Here is a 21944-nt window from a genome sequence, read left to right as displayed (position 1 = left end):
ACTTATTGTTTATATTAAAATTAAGACATAGTTTCATGGATTTGATATATATTTCAAATAAATGTTTATTCATTTCATAAATTTATATATTCAGATAAAAATAAAATATTTTATTTAAAAATGCTGTATTATAATTAATAAAACTACAATAATATTGTGAAAATAATATAGTGAGAGATGTATAGATAATAGATATTATATAATAGATAATATAATATAAAATAGTAAAAATATAAGAAAATATAATCAAATATATACAATATAACGTAGGTACTTAAAAAAGAATATGTCATTTTAAATTATCTTATAATATAAATGTAAATTATAATAAAATATATATATTATAATAAACATAAATAAACTATATTGTGTTAATAAAATATATTTCTAACAACATACAAAATATATAATAACATTAAATAAAAGATACACAATAATTATTTTTACTACAATATTTAGAATTATTATAGTCTAAATATTTATACAATAATTTTATTATTGCAATAATTATTATTTCAAAATATTTACACTGATATTTCCACAAAATTTAGACAGCACGTCAAGTGAAAATTTTTTTCAAAATTTTTATACAAATTGGAACACTTTATAATTTTCAGAAACACTGGAAAAGTTTATATCTTTTTTATGTATAAATTCTAGATCTAAAATACTCTAATTTTTAAGATTTCTTATCCTATAATTTCTGAAAAAATATCTTAAACTTTTTCAGAGATTTTATATTACAGAGAAATTATAGAATGAAAATTTTTAGAAATAGAATATTTCAGAATTATACATGAAAAATTAAAAAAGAAATGTAGACTTTCTTGGCACTTTTGAAGTGTTCCAATTTGTACAAAATATCTAAGAAATTTTCTTAAAGTTTAAACACAATTTTGAAAAATTCTAAAATTTATATAAAAATTCTGAAAAATTATATGAAAAATTTTTACCAAATACTAAAAGCAGGATGGGGGCCCCGAAAACGCCCTCTTAATGAAGAAATGATTACGAATTTGTGGTGTATTCTAACCTTCAAATACGGTGAGTGTTTTGCGTCGCTGGATCGCCGCGAAATAGCTCTAGATTCGCGAAATCGGCTGGATCTGCCACGAATATTCGCAGGCTAGCATCTCGCGTAATTAAAGGCCAAATTGATCCGCATTCGTGCGAGCCACGCGTGTCATTCATGCGCATCCGAAGATTCTCAAACTGCACCCTCGATCGCAGTTTCTAGGCAACGTGGTCGATCGATTCGGCAGAATTAACGAACCTCAGCGAAATCGGCGAGTGAAGGCAGTCCTCGTATTCGCATCTCTTTCCTGTCTCCCCTTCAACGAGAAGCAATTCTGCGTGTGATTCTCTCTTTTAGGTTATGTCTCAGGAACCACCTGCGTCTAGATTGTCGCGGTAACCTGAGACCCAGAACGACGCGAAATGTCACGACATGACCTCGCGATTTCCTCGAGAATTTACACGATCTGATTTTTCCTACGTGACACATTTTCTTTCCTATATTCTGCATTTGTATCAAACGGAGTTGGTCGTCGTAGCTCCAGGATGCAGCTATTTAATCCTTCAGAGCTGATGTCAAAATCTGTAATACATTTATTACTGGATCTGTGATGTCCATTTAGTTCATATTAATTAAAAAGCACTAATTAATTTCAAGAAGTTCAAAACTCGTGAAAAGAATGAATACTAAATATATTTTAATAAGAATAATCTAAAAAACTCCGTACATATAATCATGTGGAAAATTGGATCCCAGTAAAATGAGTTAGTTTTTACATGGACATTCAGCAGAAAAACAGCTTTACAAGTTTTAAGGTTCTGCAATATGATTGAGTTATACATTTGGATCCAACGAGGAACTGAGAGCAAGATCAATTATATTAAAGAATTTTTCGACAATACGAAGCTGCTTTTGTTGAATGCAACCGTATAATCCTACATAGCACAGATCTCCAAGGAACAGCCTAAAGACATCCCTATATCTTCTAATTATTATATCTTCTAAACATTCTAACGACATTCCTTAGATGTCTCTTGGATAAAACATGCTATGGAAATGTAGCTTATAATATGATGAACAAAAGATGATCATAGATACTATCGATAATGGATAGTTTTCGATCTATGATGTATCCAAGGTAAAATTTATCCTCACAGAGGTCCTTTGATAAACCGTAGCTAAAAAGCTATCCATTATTGAGTCATTATTTATGTTTGACATCTTTTGTTCACCACATTATGAACTATAACATATATGAAGAGTAACTCATTTTATCAAAATTCAATTTTTCATATAATTAGTGTCGATATCTTAATAGATGTAACATAAAGAAAATTAAATTAACATACATTGATAATAAGTTATTTATTATCAGAAATTGGCATTAATTTAATATATTTTTTAGATGATTCCGGCCCAGATATTCCGCCTGATTCACACAAACGGCCTGCTCTGGCAGGCCACAAACAAATCTCTGCTGGCTAAGCTGCGTAAGAAGACTGGTTACACATTTACAAACTGCAAGAAAGCTCTGGAACTGCACGAGAATGATTTGGATAAGGTAACAAGTTCTACAACCGCCTAAGTATGCGTCTTGTGACTCTAATTGACTTATGGCGGAACCTCTTAGTTCTTCCTTACTCCAGGCAGAGAAGTGGCTGAAAGAACAGGCGCAGCAGTACGGCTGGACCCAGGCAGCCAAGCTGAAGGACCGCAACACCAGCCAAGGACTGATCACGGTGACGGTAGACGGAAATCATGCCGCACTGGCTGAGGTTAACTGCGAGACTGACTTCGTCGCGCGGAACAAGAAGTTCCACAACCTGGCAGAAGCAGTGATCTCCGCTGTATTGAATCATGCAAAATCCCAGAACGTTGAGAACGAAGTTCAACGGACTATTTTCCATGCAGACAGTCTCAAAGACCTGCCAGCCGCGGACGGCAAGTCCCTGAGCGATCATTCTGCCTTGACTATCGGCAACGTAGGCGAGAACATCAGTCTGAGGCGCGCTCTCGCCATTAGTGTACGATCGCCGGATGTAACACTATTTGGCTGCACACATCCGGCACCGATGAACCCCATACCTATATCCTTCGGCAAATACGGCGCCCTTATAGCCATCAAGTGCAAGAAAAACGATAATATGCTGGGTACGCAGCTCTGCCAGCATATCATTGGTAGGTTTCATTTATCGCAAGAATATTCTTGCTACAAATGCTTTGAAACATTCTTTTATTGATCAGTTAGTAAAATTCTTTCTTCTAGTTGGTCAATCAAACTTCGAAATATTTGTAGCGTTAAGGACTGCACCTTGGATAACTGGATTGGGAAAATAAAAGACGACATTCACATTATTTCTTCTTTGTAGGCATGGACCCGCAGAAGATCGGTAACCCGCGGGTGGACGAGCCTCACAACAATATGGACGAAGAGCAGTGCATGATCTACCAGGAATTCCTGCTCGATCCAAGTCTCTCTGTGCAGCAGTTGTTAGCGGCAGCGCATGCTGAAATCGTCGACTTTGCGCGTTTCGAGATCGGTGAGGAACTTGACGAAGAGTCACCACTAAAGAGCGCTCAGACTTGCGGCTGATGTTAATTGCAATGTCCGTAAATACCCGATTGTTTCATATTATCTATCATTAATATTAATTTTCACGACGATATTACTTTAGTTATGAAATCGAAGGATAGAAATCGTGTGAATACAAATTCTTAAATTGTTTAATATATCTTTAAGAACAAATGTTTATGAAAAAAGGAATAGATTAATATCACTCTTAACTTTGCCGTTATGTGTAGTGTATCATATTATTGTAATAAACTCGATGATAGTTTAACTATCTACTACGTAAAATTTAAAGCATCATTATTTCATTAAATCTTTCGACGTGCACAGTTGGAAAAAAAATTTGTATTAAATTTAATACATTTCATGTTTCCCAAACGGTCCATTCAAATATTTGTATTAATTTAACACAAGATGTGTATGTTAAGAAAGATACAAACACTATGTGTAAAAATTACCTCTTAAATAAAATTAACAGTTATATTTATATTAAATTAACACTCGAGAATATGTTAAAAATTTAACATAAAGATATTTAACAAGATTTTGACACAAGTACAAAAATATTTTTTACTGTATCAAATTTTAAGACTCATTACGGTCATAAAGAATTAAATTATTATGGAATCAAAAATTCGTATAAATGTTTTTTTCTTGTGTTTTTCTTATGTTTCTTTTAATGTTTCTTTTTTATTATTTGATAATTGATTCGATAAAAGAATATGTCACACGAGTCATCAACATTATTTGAATATTAAAATGAAATGAAATATAAAAAAATAAAATTACGATTCGAAAATTTGTATATACAGTTGAATAAAAGTATACGCTACGAAAGATCCTTGCGATACAAAGTGTTTGCAGGAGCAGCCTTTGTTTTGATACTTTTCAGCTTCCTTGCAAGCCGGACCGATTTCCACAGCCACATCCGAGAATCCTTCTTCCAATAGGGTGCGATATCCGCTGGGGAATGCCTGGTGCCCTGCAGGATAAATCCTTTCCTCAATCCTTTCCTATGAGCCTTAATTTTTAATTTTTTTCTGTACAATACGCTTTTTAAATTAAATACGTGTATTATAAATATATGCATCCATATATAAGAAATTAAATATACAAAACTACTTTAAATTCTTGTTCTGTATATTTTTTATATTATATATTATTATATATACTATATATCTTATTAATATTCTTGAGAATAACTTATTTAATTCTTTTTTAATATCTCTGACAATATTTTTTTACATGCTGAGTTTTGAAAAATCAATCTGTTTTCTGAAAGATCAAATTATAGATAAATTATGGATAAATAAAGACGTTCATACCTGGAAAATTAAGATTTCTGGTCCCTGGACTACCAATTCGAAGGTAGATCTTTCTCTCGTCTTGAAAACTGGAACGGTTTCCTCCTGCTCGGAATCATTGAAGTAATCCGTCTGCATGTAATTTGTTCTGAAACCTGGGTGATTCGTCGTCTCGAGCTCCAAACTTTCCAAAGCGGATGTAAAATTCCCAATATCCTTACAAATCCCAATTTCAACCTGAATAGAGCAGTTTCATCAAGAAAACGCAATTATTTTCATATTAAAGTGTTTCACTTGGGTGGATATAAAATTGAATAAAGAAAAACTGTACATCAGCTCGTAATTTTAAAAGAATTAATTAAAAATCATATTTATTAGTTTATTCATTTTCCAATACATAATTTATAATATGTAATATTTATTATTTTTTAATTCTTAATTCATTATTATGTATATTATATATCTTTTTTATATTTGTCAATTCATTGAAAATTTATCTGTACGTTTTAATTTAAAATCAAAATAAAAAAGTAAAAAATAAAATTGGTTTAATTAAAAAATCGGAACTAAATAACAATAATTAAATAAAATCGTTATAGTTATAATTATAGATGGAATTAAATTGCTTTGAGAAATTTGATTTATGAACATGTTTAATTTTAACATTTCAATAAACCTGAACTCCTTGGGAGCAAACGTTATGGTCCAGAACTGCAGCAGCGACAGCATCCTTCGTCCTCTCCGCGGGATGATCGTTCTCATCCCACTTCAAGTTCTCGACTGTCCGGAAAGAGAAAGTGCACGTTGTATGTTACAAGGAGGTTCACAACGAGCGTCTCTCTACCTCGATGTACCGCTCGATTGATCCGATTCTTCGTTTCGCCAATCCATCCTCGCGCCGTCGAAGGGTGGTAATACGGAGGCAGCCCTCTGACATTTGTCGACGAGACTCGTATCCCTCGCTTGCCGCCTTCGAGCTGTCAGGGAAAAATGCGCAGCGAGCGCACTTTGTTTCAAGGACCGGATCGAACTGAATTTATATGGCTTCAGGAAGCTCGATGCCCGATTAAAAGAGACTCTCCTGTGCTGAGATTAGACAGAGAATAGTTCAAAGAATAATGTATATCTATATTTACGTCTTGTATGTATATAATGTGATATAAAACTTAAAAAAAATGAATATTATTTTTTACATCTGCTAAAAAAAAGATAACTAAATATTAACTATGTTACGTATGTATATTGTTATGTTATTTCTATTATAGGATGATTGTAAAACTTTTGTGCAACTTCAATCTTTCGTAACTTAAATAACTTCAACTCTATAAAAAAAGTAACAAAAACTTCATTTTAATTTTACATACATTTATGCTGGAGTGAAATTATCACATTACAGAGTTGTATAAAAATCTTCGAATTGACTGAACGGAATAAAAAAACTTTTTACAGGATTAAAATTAGATGCAAAATTAGGAGGTGGTGCAGTGGATTTTATACTTAAATCGAAAGAATGTTAAAAAATTTTTTAACTTTTTTTCGATTTTAGTACAAGGTCCACCATTTCCTAATTTTGCGTCTAATTTTAATCCTGTAAAAGGTTTTTTTTATTCCGTTCAGTCAATTCGAAGATTTTTATACGATTGTAATGTAATAATTTGGTCACTCCAGTATCCCCTTAAGAATGGTATTTTTTAACACATCCACTAAAATTCTAAGAGATACGTATTTTTTTAAATCAGTCCAATTTGAAATTTAGGGGATTAAACGACCCCTCAAAAATTATTGGGGTTGGGAGTATTTTCCAAATATTAGACTTTTCAAAAACCTATAAATATACGATTATAAAAAATTATAAAAAATCATAAAAGTTTTGTTTAAAATATGTATGCCTCATTTTATCAGTTTTGATATCCGCATGTAACATTCAACGTGTAATAATTCTTATTATTTTGTTAATCCTATATTGAAGATGAACAAAGGAATCGTCTGTATTTAACTTTTACGAATACATATAACTTTTACACAATTCCATCAAATGGCTTTCATGAATCATATTTGACATAATGATTTCTTTTTGCTTGAAGTCTTTGTCTTTACACATTTTTTATTCAACTTCCTCTGTCTCTCCAATCACGATTACAGTTTCTTATTCGATTCCCATTGATTCTGCCAAGATCTATCTCAGCTTCTTGCATTCTTTGAACGAGGAACGCGTTCAACGCACGTAGGAGCGGAACGGGCCTCGAGCGCGCGAGGGGCCCATTACGTGTTCTAGGACGTGTAATAAACCGCCGTGCTCTATCTATCCGTGGCGAGGTAACGTTGGAAAGGCAGCGGACCTCGGAACAGGTGTGCACGTGTGTGCGTTGTGCCTCACGGCAGTGGGATCTCAACCATCTCAACGGGGCCTGCCGCGCTCACGTATATGTATTCATGAGGTCACTCAGCTCTCGTCCCGTGCCGGTCACGGCTGGCCGGCCGGAGTTCCGGGGCCCACTTCCGGACATACGGCACCGCACCGATGCGGTCTCGTTTTCAGAGCCCGGGGAATATCAGTTGTTTCGCAGTGTACAGTTAGCCGCCGCGCATCATACGCGAGCGGAGCGATCGCGCGTCCTGTTCCTTCGCGCGTGTCCCTCTCCGCGTGGTAGAGGCGATTTAAATGGGCCCCGGTTTCTCCGAGACACCGCAGAACAATGGACTTCCCCAGGCGGGTGAGTGAGATCATTCCGTTCGCGAATCGCTCTCAGATCTCCTACGATCGCACGGGGGTGCGGTGATTTTAGGTCTTCGAACTCCTTACAGCCCTTATAGAAATTTAGTACTAATACTGGCCGATTAATCACTTATTTTATTGAGTATCAAAGGTATTGTTAAAAGTATTTTTAATACTGAAAAGAAGTGATTAATTGGCCAGTGTATTAGTATTAAATTTTTATAAGGGAGAAATCTACTGGCCAATATTGAAAGTATGACAGTAATTAATTACTTATTTTGAGTATTAAAAGCACTGTTGTTCTGTATATACTTTTAGTATTCCAAATAAATATCCCTATATACAATTATATATAAAATATGTCCATATATAATATAATATTTTTCTCGAGATTTAATTACTATCTCTCTATAATTAATTAACCAGTAGATTTCTATAAGGGAGGGCGTGTTAAATTCATAATATCAAATTATACCCAATTTCAATTATTTTCTACACAAAATCTGTTAATATTTCTTATGTCAAATTTCTGGAAAAAATTAATTAATAAACAAAAATAGTATTTCTACATAACAAACACAAAACCTGCAAGAAAGAAGCCATAAATATAATTTTGCCCGTTTGGAGAAACAATGATAAATCGATTCGCCCAAAAAAAGGCATTAAAAAGAAGCACGAAGTATATTTTTCATCTGAATAATGTTTCTACATAAAATCTGTTAATATTTCTGACGTCAACTTTCTAAAAAAATTATTCAACGAAAATAAAGTTTCTACAAAATTTACACAAAAGAAAATACAAGGAAGACGATCACAAATATTTGTTTGAAAAACCTTTGCTTGAAAAAATAATAGTGAATCGATTAACCGACCTTTGTATTTAATTCTTTAGTTGGTAGATAAATGAATACCTTCGAATAGTCCTTTAATTAATCCTCCGGAGCTGACGCCAAAATTAACATAGTTGCTGACGTGTCTAAAACCCCAACAATACAGACGGGATGTCCCTTAAAAAAAGTGTAGAATTTAATTTATGTTAATTGAAAGGCACTAATTTAAATAAGAAATTTAAGGAACCCAAATGATAGTTTTTTATAATTCGCATAAAAAAGAATTAATACTGTAATAAATTTATATTTTAACAAAAATAATCCAACTTTGCGAATACAACATAAAGAAAATAGAATTGTTTACCATTTCTATCTACTTCATCTAAAATCTTTAAAGTGGAATCTAATTTTAAAGAATGACAAAGGATGACAATTGAGCCAATGTTGAAAAAGAGTGGCTTAATTGTCAATTTTTAAAAGTGAAATGTTAGATTTTAGTTTTCCACTTCAAAGATTTTGATTGATAAAGAGATTGATTGAATAGAAAAACTAGATCCACGATTGAGAATTAAAAAAGAAATAAAAATCACATGTCAATACCGAAATTCTCTTTCGCAATTCTGCAGCCTTCATATCACCTGTTACACCACATTGAACGAACGAGTGATTAAGAGAAAAAAAAACGAGCCGTTCTCTCTTTCGAGAGAGACAGGTGACCGCGAATTCTCACCTTTTGCCGCGATTCCCGTTTCCCGCGCAGAGAGAGACGTGGGCGACAGTTGCGACTTCCTGCCCTGTCGCACCGCGGACGATGATCGTCGCGGATGATGCTCGGGCCCCGCGTGTGCGTGCGTGCGACGTGCGTGAGGCGAATGCGAGATGCGCGGGCCTCGTGTATGAATGAATCTCGTACAGCACGCATGCACGCACACACGCCGGAGGAACGAGACCAGCACAATGCGACGGCGGTCGGCAGCGGCTAATGGGCTCCGTCTTACTGGGATCCGATGTGGTTACAGGTCAATCAACTTGGGCCGAAAGCCAGCGGCACAAAAGCCGCTCATTTTCCTGAGAACAATGACAAATGCGGGTAGCGATGAGAAGCCTTTCGAAAAATTCGTTCCTCTTGAAATCTGTCCGAAACGACTGTTTTGATGGCACAAATGTCATCTAAAATATCATAAAAGTGTCAGAAAGGAACTTGAAAAATCCTTCAAATATTCTGACATTTTTTAGATAGCTACAATTTTTTAATTATTACTCACTATTTAATTAAAAAGTGATGACTCGAATCATTTTGCATTTTAATTCGTCAAATAATTAATTTGTTAATTAACCCTTTGTAGATGAAAGGATATAACTCTTATAATAAGAATCTAAAAACCGAGTTTCACGATAATCAGATTATTTTTATAGAATTTTAATTAAAAAATTCTGAAAGCAGAATTAAATTCAGCGAAATTCCTTAGAAAACGAGGTCTTCTTCAAGTTTCTTTGTGAAAGCTCCGGTCCTCGAAAGGTTAATTAATTATGAATAAATTAAAATAATCAATAACTAAAGACAACAAAAAGTGTCTAAAATCGGGTCATAAAACGTTTTTTACGTCTAAAAGACGACTTAAAGACGTCTTATGTCATAATTTTAGACTTTGTGTTATTTGGGGAACATGCATGTTCTTTGTAATTTGTGTATAAAAAACGACTATTTTGTTCACATAAATATCTATAAAAGCATTGTATAAGAATCCTATTAGCGCAAAATGTTCCTAGAATGTTATATGGATATTATTAAAAAAAAAAATTAAAGTAATGTTATTATAATATTTAGAGAATAGCATAAATATTTTTTTAATATATTACGGGAGTATATTCTATAGAGGTTATATATATCCACTTATATATACACCCTAGGTATTATATCTTAATATTCCTGAAATATTATTAAAATACTTATAAATATTAATTGTTTTTAATTTTGTGCAATTTGAATTCACAATCCAGTAACGAAAAGTTCTTACCAGTCTATGCTGTATCATGTGCTAAAAAAACGTTTCGACATGATTTTATTATAAGTACATATCCAGTTCTACAATTATGCACTGAAATCATTTTCAGTTTTTAAATACTTATACTGAACAGATGTAACAGTTTTACAAAATAAAGTAAATGATATTATAATACTTTTTAATGTTTATACGATATTACAGTAATATTAAATAAATGTTACTTTTAATAATCATATAATATAATATTATCAGGAGTGGACATATAACCTTCCAATATTTCGAGAATATCATGTAATATTATATAATTTTAGTAAAATAGTTTTTAAATGTTACATTTAATATTCTAAGAATATGCCTAAAATATTACTTCATATTAAATAATATTATGCGCTTATGGGGAATAAACTATCTGGTAGAATTCCTTATTCTTCTAATAATTCTAATAGATAGCAATTTTATTAATTACTTCGTAATCATGCAGCGTCAAAAAGGTACTCGCGCGGACTGTTTCGCATTTCCATCCCAATAATTAATTTGCTAATTAACTAGAATAATTAACAAAATTAATGGAATTGATAAACTTGTCTATAGCTTTCCGATTAATCGAACAGTAATATAAACCAAATCGAACTACGTTATATATTAATAAATATAGAAAGCTAAATTAAGGTTCACTTCTTTATCTCTTCCGGCCAAGGCTGCGTGTGATGCGTCAAGTGCGTCGAGCACATACTCGTATGCACCTGCGAGGCGGAGATCCTCTCGCGAGCTCTGGTATCCCAGTTTTCAGTTCACTCGCGAAGCGCGTCCGTTGCAAAACTCCTCGGCTCGCGCGCTCTGCGAATGTTACATTCGACGATGCTTTCGCCGGAATTAATTACCACTAATTACCGTACGCGTGCGCCCATCGGACGGCCTTAGAATCCGTTTTCGAGTTTTTCCAGCAATTTTCCACGGCGATCTCGAGAACTCATTTGAGTGCCTTGACTCCTCATTCTCGACACGCAATCGCTAGCTACCACTGTCTCGCGAGATTCTCGTCTCAACACACTCGACTTGACTTCGTCATTTTGCGCGAGAAATAAAGTGCGACTGGAAAAGCTTTGAATCGTCGAGAGGAGAGGAATTTTTAAACAATCTTGTTATTTATTGTGGACGAATATGACGACTGTGATGTACCCTGAAATTTTAAATACCGTCCCACAGGACGACAAGAACTGTCGCAGCGATGATTCCGGAGGCGAAGTCTTCAGGAATATCCCGAAGAACAGCAGCATCTTTCGAGTCTGGAGAATCGAGGTAGTTAGTAACAAAGATAATTACAATCCTGAATAACTATAACGCTAAAATATTGAAATAATTAATTATTATTTATAACTTATTTGTTTCTTAGTATTTATTTATTTCACAGAAAAAAAATGTTTTGTTGAACCAGAATTCTAATTAAGTTTACAAGATTTCTGGTTAAATCTATTAAAATTCTAGTTGAAATGACCAACATTCAATTGATTTAACCAAAAATCTAGTAGACTTAACCAGAAATCTGGATCGTTTATTTTTTTTCCACCATAATTCCAGTTAATTCAACCAAACATTTTTTTTCGTGTTTAATTAGTCTTAGGACGGTAATCATAGTTCGTTCTTATTTCAAAACTATCTTAAGTATATGTTTTAAGATGCTCAAGATACGATCTTAATCCCGGAAAAAATATTTATATAATTATATACAATTACATAAAATTATACAAAATTATATACAATTATAAATGATTATGTATAAAATATATCCATATATATAACATCTTTTCCCGGGAATATTGCACTTAAGATGGTCTTAAATATAAAAACTGACGGCCTCAGGCTGATATTCATAGTCGATTCGTATACTTAAGACTGTCTTAAATACAGTCTTAAGATGTCATGAACCAATCAGAGGGTTCTTTTATTAGCATCTTAAGACATTTCTTAAGACGGTCTTAAAATAAAAACCGACTATGACCAGTCTTAGATATCATTATTGTTTCACGTCGCATTTACGGTTCGTTTCGCTTCATTTGGTATTACGTATTCGCTTTTGTCAAACAGGGTCTACGCGCTACGGTCGTAAGCAGCAACAACATGGGCCTCTTCCTCTCCGAGTCAGCGTACATTGTCTATGCCGTGTCCGCAAAGGACGGTGCACTTCCTTATCCGGGCATGCCGGTATACTTTTACTTCAATTGTGTTGCGTCATTATGAGAAAAACTGTACGAAAGCGTGAGCACCGTCTTGCCTAACAAAATCCACGCCCTGGATCCCAGAGCATAATTTTTCTACAACTTGTAACTCTTCAAGTTTGCCATTGAAACATTCCTCCGCAAAGAAAATGAATTTCTCGCGCACGCGTAACGTAATGCACAAGGAAACTTCATTAGAAATTAAAAATTGCTACTCGGAAGAAAAGAAGTCGCGGCGTTTGAAAAACTCAACATTAAAGAGGATAAATATCCATTTAAGTTTTTTCTTCTTTTTATTTCTTGCTTCATTATCCGATTGATATATTGCTCCCTTCAAAAGTAACACAATTTAAAGAACAAGAAGAATGATTTTCGAGTCATTACCATGAATGAGTTGAATAAATTATTCTTACCAAAAGTGAACTTAACTTTAAAAAAATCGTTAAATTCGTTATAATTCAAAAAGGGTGTTTTTAAGAATTGCGAAACAAAAATAACGAAATGATATTTGATCGTGTTAAGAATATATTTTTTTTGCCAATATTATTTAACTGATCAATAACTCTTTGTCAAATTGAAAAATAGTTTCCCTCCTTCTTTTTTCTAGATAACTTAATTTTTGGGTCACTTTCGAAAGAAATCTAATATACTAGTCAATTTAATACTAATCAATTCAATACTGATTAAAGACGATAATTAATTGCTTTATTTTAAGTATTAAGAGTTGTTCAGTGTATTTAGAGTATATCCAAATAAATAATTAATTATTGGCTTTAAATAATTGGCCACGCGCAAAAAAATATTTTGCTGATCCAGCTAGAATTATAACTGTTTTTTGTATCAGATAGAAAATTATGTATCATACGCATAGAATTTATAGCACAAATCTAAATTATATTTCTGTCATCTATATAATTGATGCAATACATATCCAATATCGCAATACTTGTTAGAAATTTATCTATTTTAGCTATTTTTCGTACTTAGATCATTTTCGCTGTAATTGCAAGATCAATTTTTTGAGTGCAGTAATATCTCTAAGGGAAAATAAGGGAACGTGACTTATATCCTTTTGATAGATTAAGGACCTGAAAGACACCTCGGTAGTGCGCGCCATCCACTTCTGGATCGGCGCCAATTGCGACTCAACGGTGTCCGGCGCCGCGGCGCTCCGCGCCGCCGAGCTCGACTCGCAGACGTCGGCGATGATCCTGACGCGCGAGGCGCAGGGCCGCGAGAGCCCGCGGTTCCTCGCCTACTTCCGGCAGCGGCTGGTCGTGGAGAACCTGCATCACGAATCACCCGACTGCACCCTGCACCGCGTCTCTGGGGTGGCCGTGCCGATCCTGACCGAGCTGAAGAGAGTCCACTGGGAGCACTTCAGCTGCCGGGACGTCATCCTGGTGGACGTCCATTCAAAGTGCGTGACAGTTCAGGGCGATCGCGTACTACGCGACGCGAATAATTTTGCGTAATTGCTGGATGATGTCGTAATCCACCGGTGAAAGTTTCCGCCTGCAAAAAATATATATGCGTTCCGAGAACTGACAATGAATAATAATAAATCCATTCCCTTTTAGCATTTATATGAGGTTTAATTTATACTGTTTAAAAAAATTTTATGATTTACTTGGAGTTGTTGGATATATTTTAAAAAAGAAAAGAATTTCAATTTCCTGTCTTTCGTCATTTAGAAACTTAAAATTTATCGTGCAATCATTTCTTTTCTTTTTAACTTAATTCCTTATTTTATAGTATAATTTAATTTTTTGCTTTTAATCTTAAAATATAATAATTTTTTAAATCTTTGATAAACTTTATATTATTAATACAATAAAATAAATAGGATAACATATAAGTAATACTTAAATAATATAATTAATACACTAAAAAAATAACGTTATATATCAACAATATTATTTTAATTGAAAATAATCTTATTGATAAAAGTATTAATGAAACAAATAAAATTTTACTAAAACAAAAGCATATGCCTGTTTCATTAATAGTGTTATTGAATTGATTGACAAAATGATTTCCAATTAAAAATAAATTATTGATATAACATCATTTTTCAAATGTAGTATCTCCTTTTCTACTAGGTCTTTTAAAATTTCTTTGCAAAAACGTGTTAATTAATTTATTAATAAAACATCAAAAATCACAATTGATAATAATTCAATTTAGTGAAATTAATTCTCAGCTGTGCTTTGCAAAATAAATTCTTATCTCGATGCTCCTAACGTAACTTCTTCCGTATTTTTATATTCTATTTTCCTTGATTCAGCAATTATAATACTATTTTTTTCTATTAGCAAGTGAAATAATAAAAGTCCTGCAATTTCTTTTATGTCCTACACTTTTTACTTCGTACAAAAGTACAATTAAAAAATACTCTTTTTTCGTTCGTAGGGGTGTCGTCTTTCTGTGGCTCGGGTCTTTGTCAGATCCCTTGCACAAACGCCACGCTGCCAGTCTCTTGGAATCCCGGAAGGAAAACAACAACGGCCGTGTGATAGTAGTCGAAGACGGCTATGAGCAGACCCTGTCCGCCAACGACAGGGAGCTCTTCAGCATCGTGCTCGATCCCTCGGTAAGGGTAGTGGCGCCCGATCGGCAGCACCGCGTCAATCCTCCGAGTCCCATCAAACTGTACAAGTGCAGCGAGCAATCGGGCAAGTACAAGGTCGCCGAACTCAAATCTGGCCCGATTCTACGCGACGATCTGACTTCCGGTTCTGTGTACCTGGTGGACCGGGGCGAAGCTGGCGTCTGGGGCTGGGTGGGCCGCGATGTTAACGCGCGGGAAAGATTGGAGGCCGTGAGAAACGCACGAGGTTTCATCAAGAAGAAGGATTATAGTGACGGCGTGCCGGTGGCCAGGACAACGGAAGGTAGAGCTAAATTTGTTTTATCGCGTGATAGATGAATCTCTTTCGGAGGCTCACAGTATTGTTTACAAATTTCTTAACCCCTTGAGCGTGGGATCTCAAAATGCAAAAGTGAGTTTAAAATGTGTAAATTATTTTCATATATTTATTATAGATAAGAATTTATATATATTAAGAATAAATAAATTTCAAATAGTATTTTAAATTTAACACAAAATTTTGCAAAATTTATAATAAAAAAAATGTATTATATTTAACATACATTTTTAAAAAATATATAATCTACATAATAAAATAAAATGTATTAAAGTGTATTATTTATTTTATATAAAAATTTTATTTCAATTGTTTAAAATAAGTTTTAAAAAATATATAAATCTCACTATATTAATTTTTTAAAACAGTAAATTTAAAATTTTTAACTAGAAATTTCAAACCCTTGATTTTAAAAATTAAAAAATATCTTTCGTATAATTTTAATAATATTTATAAAAGAAAATTATTAATTCAATGACATCTATAAACATACACACTCAAGGGGTTGAGAATAAATGCAGATAAATGCAAAATACTCAACAGCCAAAAGAAAAAAGGAAACAATAGACACACGTATATAAAAATTAATTACGCGGGCGATTGAAATAAAAATAAAATGATTGAAATAAACTGACAGAATTGGGCTAAAGCCTTGAGAATTTTTAGGTTTTTTTAAATCGTAATAATACATATAACAGACAAACGAGAATAAACTGAATAAAATAAATCGAAGGTCACGAACCGGCGGAGATGAAGGCGCTGTTGAGGGGCTGGGAACCTTCGAAGATGAGGCCATTGACTTTGCCGGTGAGTTTTGAGCCTGATTACATGAACGAGAGGCCTAGGATGGCGGCCGAGTGTCAGCTGGTGGACGACGGATCCGGCGAACGAACCTTGTGGAGGGTCGAACTAAAAGAGGGTATGGTCCAGGTGGAGGAAGATAAGGGAATCTATTACGCGGAAACCTGTTATGTGATGCTGTACAAGTACGGACAAGGACGAAGGTGTCGAAGTATTGTACGTAGAGCTTCCTCTTGTATACGCAAAAATAAAAATTTCTACACAGATTGAATAAGCCAAAAGTATTGAGAATAGGAGGAGAAAGCTTTTTCTTTTAGTATACGCAATTTTACGCGTATTTAAATATTAAAATCCCTAGTGAAAAAAAATTCAACATATATATATATTTCATAATATTTTTAAGTTTTTCATATTTAAAATTTATGAAGATTTCTGAAAAAAATATTTAAGAATTCTTCAGATTTTCTTCAGAAATTATAAAATAAAAAAACCGTGGAATAAGCCGTAGAAGAATGCTTAGAATTCACAAAAAATTTCATTAAAAATTTTAGAAAAGATATGAATTTATCTCAATACTTTTAAAGTGTTCCAATTCGTATAAAAAAATCTGAGAAATTTTCTACAGAATTACGAAATTATACAAAAATTTTAAAATTTATATAGAAATTCTAAAAAATTATATAAAAAATTTTCAGAAAAAAAATTTACCAAGGATGGCATTCATTTCATAGCTGTAATTATTGTGAAAAATTTCAACGACATCTCTCTTCTTTAGGTTTACTGCTGGGAAGGCGTCCACTCAGTCAAAATGGATCGAGATGCTGCTTTAACGGTGGCTTGCCGTCTATCTGAAGAGACGAACGCGCAGTTGGTGAAAGCGGCCCAAGGCAGAGAACCGCCTCATCTCTTGCAGATCTACGATGGGAAACTTAAGATACTCGCCGGACGTCATCGTAACTCGCGTAAGGTCCCTGTTATTCGGTTAAATAAAAGTTTAAAGAAATAATTTTAAAAAATATATATATACAATATAAAAAATAACGAATATCAATAAAACATCAATAATAATGAAATTAAAATTTTTAATAAGAACTTTTGACTTTTAAGAATCTTTCACCTTTTTATTTGACACTGAAGAGAATTCTTTTGGACCGAAATGAATTAAGAATTAAATCTGTCCAACTTAATATTGATTCAATTGCGTTTTGAATTGTTTGTTTGTGCCATTTATACATTATACTGCAATCTAAGATAAAATATCAAAAAAGTTTGTGTATTATGTGAAGAAAAAATATACTTAAATTTACATGAAAAAAATTTGAATGAAACATATATTTTAAAGAGACCGTAGAATTCGAATCTCTATTTTTTATAGTAAAGATTCTCGATTTGCAGCGCCAAAAAAATATCTGGTCAGAGTATTCGGCTCGACACCGTACACTTCGAAAGCTGTGGAACGCCCATTACGAGCAAGTAGCCTGGATTCCAGCGCAGTATTCATCCTCTTCTCCGGCGCTCCGATCGTCTGGTGCGGTGGCAAGAGTACTGGCGACGCGAGACAAACGTCGCGACGCCTCGCGCCTAGAAACGCGCCTCTCATCACCGAGGGTAAAGAGAATGACGACTTCTGGGCCGAGCTTGGAGGTAAACCGAACGAAGAGATAGAACATCTCGAATATTTTTCTAAGATCACATTCGATCATTGATTATGCTTAAATTTATCCTTCTCAGGAATAGGTGCCTACAGCACAGAGACTGAAGAAGTCGGCGAGGAGCTAGACAAACACCTGTTTCAATGCTGCACCGAGAATGGCCTCTTCGTGGGCGAGCAGATCCTTGGATTCCGACAAAATTCTCTGATACCGGAAACTGTTTGGTTGCTGGATGCTGGTAGCATGATTTGGGTATGGATAGGCAAGTTCTCCAACCCGAGGACGCTGCAAGAGTGCGTTGAGGATGCCACTGTATATCTCTACACTCATCCCGCAGGTCGAAATCGCAACACGACTATTTCCGTGATCAAACAAGGTGAGTCCCGGGCAACACATAATCAATTTAAAAAGATTTCTTCACGATCAATGACGTTTCTGTGCAAATGCACACATAAAAAAAAACACGTTTTTCTTATTTTGGCCTAAACAACAACATAAAAGCTTATTAAAAAATCGGAGAGGAACATTTCCCTATTTTCTTCTTGTAGTAGTAGCTTAAGTTGGCTAATATCTTTTATAGGTTTATTATTTTTCAGTTCTTTCTATTGTAAAAATTTTTCAATCTTTATATATATTTTTTGCATTTCGTCTATATTTTTATTTTCATCGTTTCTTAGGTTTGGAGCCAGCTACATTTATCGGGCTGTTTGACAATTGGAATCATAATCTGCTAAGGGATTACAAACCGTTCGAAATCTTCTGCACTCTGCTGGAGGATAGAGATCAATCGGCAAGAACGCAGACGACCTCGAAGGCTACCACAGACTTCGACAATTACATCAAGTACCCGCCGGCAATGCTGAAAAGCGAACCGGATAACTTGCCGGCCGGTGTGGACGTTAGACGCAAAGAGATGCACCTGACTTACGACAATTTCATCGCAATCTTCAAAATGGAACCCGCGGAATTCGAAAAACTACCGACCTGGAAGAGACAGCGCCTCAAACAAGCCGCTGGACTCTTCTAATAATATTCTTCTTTTTACTTCGATTCCAATTCAAATATTATCCCTTCTCTTTATGGAATCGGAGTTTAGAAATCATACATTTATCCTTACACAATCGCGGCAATATTTTTATTACGAGATCAAACTGATTTTCAACCGTTAAATCTCATTGTTTGAAAAAATGTATTTATTATTATATATAGAACGCTAGATTAGTAAATGAAGTTTCACGCAGACGTGTCCATCGCTTCGGGTTCGATTGTGCGCACCGTCTCCTCCTCCACGATAATCGGCTGTATTGTTTTCGTGAGCACCGACGTAGTACCGGGCTTGTAACGATAGCTGATCTGCCGTTCGCCCTTTACGCTAGCGGTATCATACGGCCGCAAATACTCGACATTGTTCTTGCGAATGACGCAGAGATCTACGTTGGATCCTGACGCAAGATCGTTGAACACACCTGCACGAATGGCGTCCGCCACCAATTTCTTCGCATCTTCTTCCTAAAACACATCCGTTTTCTCAATTCAAGAATATGGAGTTTTTAATATAAGACATATTTTTAATATATTATTTAATAGAAAAAGATACATATAAATATATATATAAATACATATACTAGGATTAATACACAATACAATAAATTTTTGTCACCGTTCATATAAAGTTATATCTAAAATAAATATTATTTTAGATTTGCCAAATTTTTTGGGATACTCAGTTTTCTCTGAATTCCAAATCTTATGAATGTATTACACATATTTTTTAAGAAAATGAAAAAATTACAAAAAATTAGATATTTTTCTGTATTATATTTAAACGTAATACAAAAAATTTGACGACTATTTAGAACCTGAATCAAAACTTATTTTAAAAAATAAGTAGATATATTTTTTAAATATAATTAAGATATAACAAAAAAATTTTTATTTAAATCGTAAATTGTATTGTTAAATATAAATATTGTACTCCGTACCGACATATCAGGCTTCCACGTGCTCTCGAGTACTGACATAGCAGCCAGCGAGCCAGATCCCATAGTAGTATACTTCAGCTTCTCTGTTGAACCGTGAGGATAAATGCAATATAGCTGAGGTCCATCAATGTCAAAACCTCCCAGGATAAGAGCAGCACCAATATGACCCTGATAGCGGAATAGCATTTGTTTTATCAATGTATTGGCAGTGCACACGGGTACGACACGGCCAGTATTCAGACGATGCAGCTCCAATTGGCTAGCTATCATCTCTGTAGTCATTTCAGTATCCGCAGCTGTACCAGCTCCGCAACAGCTAAAAATAATTTACATTTCTCTTAATGCATTACTTGTAAAATTAATTTTGTATAAAGAGAAGGATGCTATGGCACTTACTACATATTAGGAGCGAGATAGTGGATCTTCAAGCTGTATTTATCGGCTACAATAGTGTCCTCGGTGGCTCGTGTATCACCGCCGAGAATAACGCCATCCTTATATACTACACCTGCGATGGTAGTACCTGTTTTCTTGACTTTCGGAGCGTCAAAGCCTTTTTTGACCAAGAAAGTATTTCTGTGCAAAATAAATAAAGATTAGCAGGATCAATAAGCTTCAAATTAAAATATTAAATATGTATTAAATGTTGAATATATCATGTTAAATATATGAAATATATAAAATTTGAAATTTAAAATAATAAATATACTTCTAAGATACATATTAATGTGATAAAAAACAAAATCTTGATAATTGCTTTATGGAACCTTTTTAAACTATGGAAGTTGCTGATCAATTTAATACTTATATTAATTAAGAATCATAATTAGCACATTATTTACAATATTATAAAATTATAGAAAGCATACTCCAAGTAAAATTTTTCCTCAGAATTTTTATATAAATTAAAACACTTTTCAAAAATACTAAAAAAGTCTAATCTCGGCTCATAATTTTTCATATATATAAATTTTGCAATATTCTAAGATTTCTCATTTTATAATTTCTGAAAAAAAATCGTTCTTTCATTAACAAGGACGGTGATTACTAATATTATATGACAGTTATGTGACGAAAACTTCGTTTTATGAAATACTGTATTATGACACAGCAGTATGCATTTTAGGTTAGATAGAATAGCTATCAGTTATAAATTGATGAAACAAGATAAAGTCTTCACCTTTGGCAGAGATCGAAAGAAAAACCTGGTGGCGAGATTTCCGGTACAAGAAGCGAACTCATGATTCGTTTTGTGTATCAAATGTCGGTAGTCAAAATCACAAAACTGTCAAAAATGACACAGCTATAACAAGTAACCGCCTAACCTGTGCACCTACGCTATCACAGTAATCACTTCGACTGCGATTAGTGCCACCAACCATGGTAGAAGGAACTATTTCTAACAGCCAATAAGAACGCGACATCATATGACGCCATGTTGCCGCGGTTATTTGAATTAGGCGTTATCAAAATAAAAAGTTATTTTCCACAAGCTTCTTCTAAACTATTTTAAAGGTAATGTTATATAACTTCCATGAAAAATATTTTGATTATAGAGGATTTGCGTAAAACTTTAAAAATTAAAAAATTTAATTGATACACTCCGAGAAAAAAGTCGTATCAGTAACTATAAATTTGTAGTGAAATAGCGCCTCAACTATATATACATATATTATTAAATTCTAATAAGAATACTAGATTAAGTGAACTAAGAAAATATAGTACATTAACCATATAAACAATTTATAAATGGTTAATATTACTATATTTTCTTAGTTCACTTAATTTACTTATTGTTCTTATTAAAGCTTTATAATACATAGTTACAAATTTGTGTATGCATTTCTTATTTATTTTTGTCTTCCAAATTTAAAACCAACGCTGCGCCTTTTATTGTAAACGAGTGGTTTCCTTCTTAGGAGAAAC

The 21944-nt window shown here is 33.8% G+C and overlaps 5 protein-coding genes across 9 annotated transcripts in view; 2 read left to right on the top strand and 3 right to left on the bottom strand.

Annotated features, from left to right (window-relative positions):
• Nucleotides 1-1138, bottom strand: part of Dhc36C (Dynein heavy chain at 36C) — a 42656-nt gene extending 41518 nt beyond the window's left edge. Inside the window, 1 exon segment of the mRNA XM_018450760.1 lies at nt 1034-1138. The gene's annotated coding sequence lies outside the window, so the exon portion shown is untranslated.
• On the top strand, nt 1012-3718 carry mEFTs (elongation factor Ts, mitochondrial). Of its 2 annotated transcripts, none has more exons than XM_018450787.1 (4): nt 1012-1044; nt 2421-2576; nt 2662-3193; nt 3385-3717. In XM_018450787.1, the coding sequence occupies exons 2-4, from the start codon at nt 2421-2423 to the stop codon at nt 3606-3608; spliced, it is 912 nt and encodes a 303-aa protein (XP_018306289.1). In that variant the 5' UTR covers nt 1012-1044; the 3' UTR covers nt 3609-3717. The 2 variants fall into 2 exon arrangements, with proteins under 2 accessions (XP_018306289.1, XP_018306287.1); XM_018450785.1 differs by lacking the exon at nt 1012-1044 and adding an exon at nt 1546-1599 and having other exon boundaries at nt 3385-3718.
• A 619-nt stretch (nt 3719-4337) lies between these two features.
• Nucleotides 4338-5984, bottom strand: LOC108724408 (uncharacterized). 3 transcript variants are annotated; one of them, XM_018450765.1, is made up of 4 exons: nt 5743-5984; nt 5565-5668; nt 4910-5125; nt 4338-4597 (listed from the first exon to the last, which is right to left on the bottom strand). In XM_018450765.1, exons 1-4 carry the CDS (start codon nt 5777-5779, stop codon nt 4370-4372), a joined length of 585 nt encoding a protein of 194 aa, XP_018306267.1. In that variant the 5' UTR covers nt 5780-5984; the 3' UTR covers nt 4338-4369. The 3 variants fall into 3 exon arrangements, with proteins under 3 accessions (XP_018306267.1, XP_018306268.1, XP_018306269.1); XM_018450766.1 differs by having other exon boundaries at nt 4338-4605; nt 5743-5983; XM_018450767.1 differs by having other exon boundaries at nt 4338-4566; nt 5743-5978.
• Nucleotides 5985-7400: 1416 nt separating this feature from the next.
• Nucleotides 7401-19114, top strand: qua (villin like protein quail). Of its 2 annotated transcripts, XM_018450789.1 has the most exons (10): nt 7401-7602; nt 11647-11739; nt 12526-12642; nt 13736-14076; nt 15069-15550; nt 16317-16600; nt 17160-17346; nt 17780-18028; nt 18116-18412; nt 18714-19114. In XM_018450789.1, exons 1-10 carry the CDS (start codon nt 7585-7587, stop codon nt 19061-19063), a joined length of 2418 nt encoding a protein of 805 aa, XP_018306291.1. In that variant the 5' UTR covers nt 7401-7584; the 3' UTR covers nt 19064-19114. The 2 variants fall into 2 exon arrangements, with proteins under 2 accessions (XP_018306291.1, XP_018306290.1); XM_018450788.1 differs by lacking the exon at nt 7401-7602 and having other exon boundaries at nt 11563-11739.
• Nucleotides 19115-19210: 96 nt separating this feature from the next.
• Prosbeta2 (Proteasome beta2 subunit) lies at nt 19211-21363 on the bottom strand. The gene is made up of 4 exons (XM_018450790.1): nt 21199-21363; nt 20415-20594; nt 20019-20334; nt 19211-19545 (listed from the first exon to the last, which is right to left on the bottom strand). The coding sequence occupies exons 1-4, from the start codon at nt 21258-21260 to the stop codon at nt 19270-19272; spliced, it is 834 nt and encodes a 277-aa protein (XP_018306292.1). The 5' UTR covers nt 21261-21363; the 3' UTR covers nt 19211-19269.
• Between the last annotated feature and the right edge of the window lie 581 nt (nt 21364-21944).

The sequence above is a fragment of the Mycetomoellerius zeteki genome, unplaced genomic scaffold (genome assembly GCF_001594055.1).
Source record: "Mycetomoellerius zeteki isolate Tzet28-1 unplaced genomic scaffold, Tzet1.0 scaffold297, whole genome shotgun sequence".
Lineage (NCBI taxonomy): Eukaryota > Metazoa > Arthropoda > Insecta > Hymenoptera > Formicidae > Mycetomoellerius > Mycetomoellerius zeteki.
This window is presented reverse-complemented; position numbering and strand designations above follow the sequence as displayed.